Here is a 7,249-nt window from a genome sequence, read left to right on the forward strand (position 1 = left end):
CCCCCCCCAAATCCGGGATTGTTGAGATTTTAACTTTTTACTTGGGGAAACAAGTTACTTGTGCAGTTCAGCTTTTGACGTTAAGGTCACCCTTGGGCATCTATGTACCCCAAGTTCTCAATTATAATGCAGTGAACTCGATAAGACTTCCAGGCACCAGGGAAAGCTGGGTTCCTTCCTTTAACAGGAAAATGCAGCACCATTCTCTCTGCCCTCTCGGAAAGAGCACCTCGAGCCAGTGTCACCTCTGGGTTTCCCTCCTGGAACACCTGAGAAGGCAGTGGGTCCACCCGTCCATCATCCCCTTAATCGACGAAAAGATTTAAAAGTGTAAGCAGTGCAGACTTCTTTTTCGGAGCCCCATTTCCGATTTCTTTCTTTTTAATTGGAAGCGGAAACACCAGGCTGGTTTTGAGAGTAGCACTGGCAGCAAGCAAACCTCCTGTGTGTGGACTTTAGTCCTGTTGAGAAATGTCCATTTTTAATTTTTGCACATTTTCTAATCTGGCATATTTTGCAAACTGATGTAATCTCTTCTATAGAAACCTACACAAGATACCTCAAGTTACTGGCTCCCCAGTATAGCATTATTGTTTCTGTCCTCCCTGCTCAGGTCTCATCACAGAACAGATGAGACACTTTTCAAGTTATTGCATCTCTTGTGCGCTTTTTGAAGTTGCTGGCCAGCCGGTGCTGGCACTCAGGCCTCAGGGTGCCCCCGGCTCTGGTGATGCCAGGGGACAGTGCAGTGCAGGGTGCAGTGCAGGGTGCAGGACCCAGGAGTGTTAAACTGAGGACTGCATGAGGGCCTGATCTTGAGTCAGATGAGAACCCAATCTTCGATCACCTTAGAGGCACCCTGGGCCCTTCTTAGACTTACGTTTTTCAAGAGGCCAGGCCAGCCCTGAGGTCCGTGTGTGAAGAGCTAGCATCTGCCCTAGACCTGTGAGAGAGGCACCCTCGGCGTAGCCGTCTCTCACGGAATGCTAGCTCTGCCCCGGGCCGGGGGAGGACAGTGCCGAGACTTAGAGAGGTAAGTTCCCACCCCTCCAGCCTCTCTCCAGCTGCAGCTCGCTTGGTGCTGTCAGGATCTGGACTTGGGGGGAGTCTCTCTGTAGTGGAACCAGTGACAGAAGCTGTTCTTTAGAATTTTCAGGATGGCTGTGTTCTGCGGTCAGAGTGAGAGTCAAGCTGGGCAGAATCTCTCGCCAAGAGTTCAGGTAAGGTAATGTTTATTCACTGGGAATGTCTTCCACAGCCAGACAGCTATGCTGACAGTCTGAGTTTTCTCCCAGTCTGTTTAGATTTAAATGATAAATTTGTAACTTTTTTAAAAACTGAATTTTGTTTGGATTTTTAGTGAACGCCTTTTTTTACTTTGCCCCATACGAAATTGTTTGAAATGTCATTGCTCTTTGAAAGCACTATGTGTTAGAAGTTCTTTAATCTGCTGTTTCCTCTTCTCCCCTTTGAAAGTTTTGCGAGGTGTAAACACTGGTTATGTCTTTACCTCCCCTCCTCCCCTGGGAGGGCCGGTGCCCTTAGCCGGTGCTGACAGCCGGCACTGTAAGGTGTGGGAAGGAAGGAGCCCCCAAGCACCACCTGCTGTCTTTGCACGCCTGCCTTTGGAGACCCCACCAGTGCCGGTGTGAGAATGTGCTTCACCGCACGCCATCCTACTGAGTTGCTTCACGGGAGGAGGAGGGGCTCTGCCCCGTGACTCAGTTCCACATTTTGGATGCATATGGAGAAGAAGCCAATCTTCTTGCTAGTAAACCAGCAGCCCGGCTGTATGCAGAGGGAACCCACACACTGCCTATAAGCCAGAAAAATCTGAGGGAGGAGAGGAGTGGGTACGATAGATAGTACTTAGGGTCTGGAACTTCCTGTGTTTGTTCAGTTCATTTAACTGGGGCTGGACGTAATTCTGCTGGGTGGAATCTCCAGGGCTCCGTGGACACCTAGGTGGAGAAACCCTCAGAAAAAGTGAGAACGGACGAGCTCAGAGAGTCTGGGCTTTGAAGACAGCAGTCACCTCCTTGGGATGGCTGTGTCCGTGTCCGGCCTCTGCTCTTGCCTGTCATTCACTGCTGGCTGACAGCTGCAGTAAGCTTTGCTAGGAGGAGCTGGGTGGATGGGATGGGAAGGTGGGTTTCGAGTTAAGTTTTTCTTCCTTTAGTGGTAGGGGATAGGTTTGGCTTTCTTTTCTTGTGGTTTGTTTTATTTTTGCCAAGATCAGTTTTTGCTCCAAGGACTTGAAAAGACTCAAGGATGCCAGCAGTTTTTTCCGAGGCCTAGACTTTTTTTTTATTCTGTCCTGAGCAGAGATAATTTCCTGAGCTTAGTGCACCAGCAGCACTGGCAGTTTTAAGCAGAGTACTTTTTTTGGAGCGTTTTTTGTTTTGCTTTGTTTTAAAATTCTCTTTCCTTAGCAGCAAGGTCTTTATTCCTAAAGAATCCACTCCATTGCAGAATCACTGCAGCTTGGGGAGCCCTAACCGGTGAAGTGCGGTCAGCCTGATGTACTGCTTCGGACTCTGGAAACCGTACTGGTTCTGCTCTGTATTTCCACTGTGTGTAGTTCAAACAGCTGGAGGCCAGCCAACCTGCTGGATGGCCCGCCCTGTATAACTGACTCTGTATGTTCCGCTGTATGTTACTGCGATGCTCCTGCTGTTGTACAGTGTTTGTGAGATGCTCTTTGAAGATGGTGCCTTTATATTTTTTTCATTTTCAATAAAAGTGCATTACCCCCCACTTCTGGTATTTGGTACTGTTGCTGAATGTGCCTGTGTGAGTGCGCTCCGGCGTTCGCAGGACCCCAGAGCTGGAGGTGGCGCTCGGTGGTCTTGGGGGCTGACCGGCTCCCTCCCTGCAGGTGGTGTTAGACATATGCTACCTGAGGTAACTCGTTTTCGTTTTGGGGAGGGGACTGGGGTGTGGGGCAGGCCTGTGGGAGGGCTCTGGATTCTTGATAGTCTGCTTTGTTTGCTCTCTGCTGTACTATTAAATTGCTGATGTTTATTTTCAGGAATGTTTTGCAAATGCACCTCTCACTCTTCCCCAGTACAACTGTAGGTACACTGTTCCTTTTTATCAAATAAGCACGTTTGAAACAGTACAAAGAGAGGTCTTAATTTCATTTAAAGAAATGTATCCATGTGTGGAGATACTGGAATAAGGTCAAATATATACTTTTGAATGACCGTGTGTTTAGAATTAATTTCAGCTCATGGACAGGCTTATGTTACATTAGAAAGAGTAATGGTTTTGATGATGTCCCCAAGGAAGAGATTCAGATTGGACTGACTTCCACAAAACACCCCAAGTAAATTATTGCGGGCAGCTTGTCAGACGCCCAGGTTTTTCTTTGCTTGTTCACTGACCACTGAGCCGTGGAGCAGCCTCTTTCTAACTTAACATAGCACTGCGGCAGCGTGTGGGTACCGTGGGGGTGCTAACAGTGATGTGTGTTTCTCCCTGTAGGCCTTCGTAGTGAAACACCTCTTGGAGTACACCCAGGCAACAGAGTCCAACCTGCAGTACAGCTTGCTGTTGGTCCTGGGCCTCCTCCTGACGGAAGTTGTGCGGTCCTGGTCGCTTGCAATGACTTGGGCATTGAATTACCGAACTGGCGTCCGCTTGCGGGGAGCCATCCTGACCATGGCATTCAAGAAGATCCTTAAGCTAAAGAACATTAAAGAGAAGTCCGTGGGTGAGGTGAGTGCGGGAGTGTGCTCTGGAGCAGAGAGCGGTTCCCAGCTTGAGCCACATCTTTCCCAGGGGTCTGCTGGTCCTTCATCTTCCTCCGGAGACAAATGACACCCCTTTGTCCTTGCAGGGCTCTCTCATTGCTCTTTGTATCTTGTAGCTTATCAATCTTTGCTCCAACGATGGACAGAGGATGTTTGAGGCAGCTGCTGTTGGCAGTTTGTTGGCTGGAGGACCTGTTGTTGCCATCTTGGGCATGATTTATAATGGAATTGTCCTGGGACCAACAGCTCTCCTGGGCTCAGCTGTTTTTATCCTCTTCTATCCAGCAATGGTGAGTAAGCCTCCTAACTGTATCTTGGCAGCTTCTCTGAAGGAGTTGAATTACTTCCACTGGGCTGTAGTGGGCTCAGTCCCTGGCTGGAGATTCCCTCAGGTTGGTGCCTGGGTTGGGAAAGTCTCGTGCGAGCGGGTGCTCGGTCCATGTGCACAGAATCTTGCTCGAGAAGAAGTGAGCTGTCACTTGTGTAAAGGCACTGGTTTCCAGTGACGCTGAAAACCAGTCTTGAGTGAGGGAGGCCAGCAGGGCCCTGCCCGAGGTAGCACGGAGTGTTGAGTTCCTCGTCTCCTCATCTCCAGTTCCTGCTGACTGAGGCAGTGCTCCTGCTTCCTTGCACAGTGGGAGCACTTTTCTGTGAGCACCTCGAAGTTATTTGTGTTCACTGTCAGACAGTGAGATAAGAACTAAATAATGTTTGTGGCTCTGTTGTTCACTTTAATTTGAAAAACAATGTGAAAAACAGGATAATATCCGTGATTCACTTTGAATGGCTGATTTGGCATAGTGTTGCTTTTCCTTTCAGATGTTTGTATCGCGGCTCACTGCGTATTTCAGGGGAAAATGTGTGGCCGCCACAGATGAGCGTGTCCAGAAGATGAACGAAGTTCTCACCTACATTAAATTCATCAAAATGTATGCCTGGGTCAAAGCGTTTTCTCAGAGTGTTCAAAGTGAGTGTAAAGATTTCCTGTGTGGACATCTTGAAAGGATTTGGATTCTTGGGGTCTGTTCATCACACGCTTTGCTTCCTGAGCACATTAGACAGATAATACTACAATTTCTAATGTCTAGGATTATAATTTAGAATCTTTATGTTCAAAAGGAATCTCAGAGACTTGAACCTATAACTTCATCCCACAAATGAGGTTATTGAGACCTGGGAAAATTGTGATGTCCCCCACCACCCAGGATAACAGAGCTAGTTAGAGTAATTCCATTACAGAATCCCCAAATTACTCTCTTACCCTGCCCAAGGTTTTCCAGCCTGGCCATGAGGAAGGATGTCACAGATAATGATATCAAACACTGCTGAGAGTTCCACTAGCCCCCACTACTCTATGGCTGCAGATGTGCCAAAGATGGTTGTGTGACCCTACGGGTGAGCTTGGACGTCAGCATGCCTGGACTCTGGTCCTAGCTCTGCCACTCACTAGACTCTGGTTTACGTTTTTCTTTCTTTCTTTTTTTTGGGGCAGGGGTACAGTGGATAGAACTTGGGTTCTTGCACTTGTGAGGCAGGGGGCAGAACCACTGCGCTAAATCCCAAGCCCTGGTTTATGTTTTTAAATAATTGATTTATGTTGCATCACAAGGTTCTCAGTACCTGACCCAGTCCTTAGTGCAGGCACAAACATAGCAAATATGTAGGTGCCGCAGGCTGGGAGGAGCAGTTACCACAGAATACTTCCTACTCCATGGTCTCTGGTATTCTGTGGTTGCTCTGTTAATAAGGGAGTCAGTTTTGCAAATACTTAGGAAAAATCATTCCGTGTATAGAAATTGTAGCTTACCTGTCTTCTTCCAGTCCTCTTTACTGCTTTTCGTGTAGAATTTCCTATGCTAGTGCCAATTTACAGCAGGCATTTTAAGAAATCTGAGTTCTTTTTAAATTCTCCAGTGCTGGGTAGTTCTCCCTCTGATTCCTGAAGCAAGAAACAAAAACAAAAACAAAAAATCTAGGTAAACCAACAAAACTGTCCATTGTGGTAGATACAATTACCATATTAATTTCTTCTAAACCCAAGAGAGAGAATCGGAGAAAGGCTGGTGATTGCTTTCCATTAGAGTCTTTTCCTATAGCTTGATCCATTTCAGACCTCACCTTTAATGTAGCATTGACAGTTACATTAAACCAGCGTCTGCACACTGGGGTTAAAGGGTTGTTTTAAAACTTGTGTCTGAAGACCAAGTCTTGTTTAGTGCTGGAAAACAATATCCCAAGGTTTGCTACTTTTTATTCACAGAAATCCGAGAGGAGGAGCGTCGGATATTGGAAAAAGCTGGCTACTTCCAGAGCATCACTGTTGGTGTGGCTCCCATAGTGGTGGTGATTGCCAGTGTTGTGACATTTTCTGTTCACATGACCCTTGGCTTCGATCTGACAGCAGCACAGGTCAGGGAACCTCGGTGGGGTGTTTTAGAAATACAGTATGTAGGACGCTCTGGACCTCTTGCTACTGCATTTGGAGGTCCCTATTTTGTTGCCAGGCGTGGTGGCGCATGCCTGTAATCCCAGCACTCAGGAGGCTGAGGCAGGAGGATCACTCATTTTCTGTTCACATGACCCTTGGCTTCGATCTGACAGCAGCACAGGTCAGGGAACCTCGGTGGGGTGTTTTAGAAATACAGTATGTAGGACGCTCTGGACCTCTTGCTACTGCATTTGGAGGTCCCTATTTTGTTGCCAGGCGTGGTGGCGCATGCCTGTAATCCCAGCACTCAGGAGGCTGAGGCAGGAGGATCACTCTGAGATCAAGACCAGCCATTTTTTTCATGTATGTGCTTAAGCTGAGAAGTGAAGTGCACACGTAGGGAACGAGTCCTTATACAAGACAGTGTGTGGGTTTACTTCAGAAAAGACAGATCAGTGCTGGGGATTTAGCTCAGTGGATTTAGGTCACTGTGCCCTGTGCCTGCCTTACAAGCACAAAATCCTGAATTTGATCCCTGGTACCAAAAAAAAAAAAACAAAAACAAAAAAACAGAAAAGAAAGATCAACCTGTGGCTCAGATTTACTGAGAAAAAAAATTTTTTTTTTGTGCCAGGGATTAAACTTGGGCCCTTGCACTTGTAAGACAGGCAGCAGAACCACTGAGCCAAATCCCCGACTATGAGTGTAGACTTAACAGACTTCCTTGTAGCCTAATCCAACTTCTCAGAAAAGTTTCTTCCTTCTTTTTTTGGTACAGGGGATCGAACTTGGGACCTTGCGCTTGTGAGGCAGGGGGCAGAACCACTGAGTTAAATCCCTGGCCCTTTATTGAGAATTTTAATTGTTGATCTCATAAAAACCCTAAATGAAAAATGCATCTGGCCGGGCGTGGTGGCACACGTCTGAGATCCTAGCACTAGGGAGGCTGAGGCAGGAGGATTGCTGTGAGTTCGAGACCAGCCTGAGCTACATAGTGAGTTCCAGGTCAATCTCAACTACATAGTGAGACCTTGTCTCAAAAAACCAAAAAAAAAAAAAAAAAGAA

General features: G+C 47.2%; 1 protein-coding gene across 6 annotated transcripts in view; it reads left to right on the plus strand.

Moving 5' to 3' along the window:
• Abcc5 (ATP binding cassette subfamily C member 5) overlaps positions 1 to 7,249 on the plus strand; it is a 79,488-nt gene that overhangs the window by 28,380 nt on the left and 43,859 nt on the right. The window contains exons 6-9 of one of the 6 annotated variants that reach the window (XM_010624274.3): positions 3,487 to 3,720; positions 3,872 to 4,045; positions 4,575 to 4,722; positions 6,016 to 6,164. In XM_010624274.3, coding sequence (XP_010622576.1) covers positions 3,487 to 3,720; positions 3,872 to 4,045; positions 4,575 to 4,722; positions 6,016 to 6,164 — 705 coding nt within the window. Of the gene's footprint in view, positions 1 to 1,147; positions 2,946 to 3,486; positions 3,721 to 3,871; positions 4,046 to 4,574; positions 4,723 to 6,015; positions 6,165 to 6,323; positions 6,365 to 7,249 lie in introns of those variants that run through there. The other 5 variants (XR_002025349.2, XR_002025350.2, XM_010624276.3 and 2 more) reach the window with 5 other exon arrangements.

The sequence above is a fragment of the Fukomys damarensis genome, unplaced genomic scaffold, assembly GCF_012274545.1.
Source record: "Fukomys damarensis isolate Sample0158 unplaced genomic scaffold, DMR_v1.0_HiC HiC_scaffold_12, whole genome shotgun sequence".
In the NCBI taxonomy this organism is placed as follows: domain Eukaryota; kingdom Metazoa; phylum Chordata; class Mammalia; order Rodentia; family Bathyergidae; genus Fukomys; species Fukomys damarensis.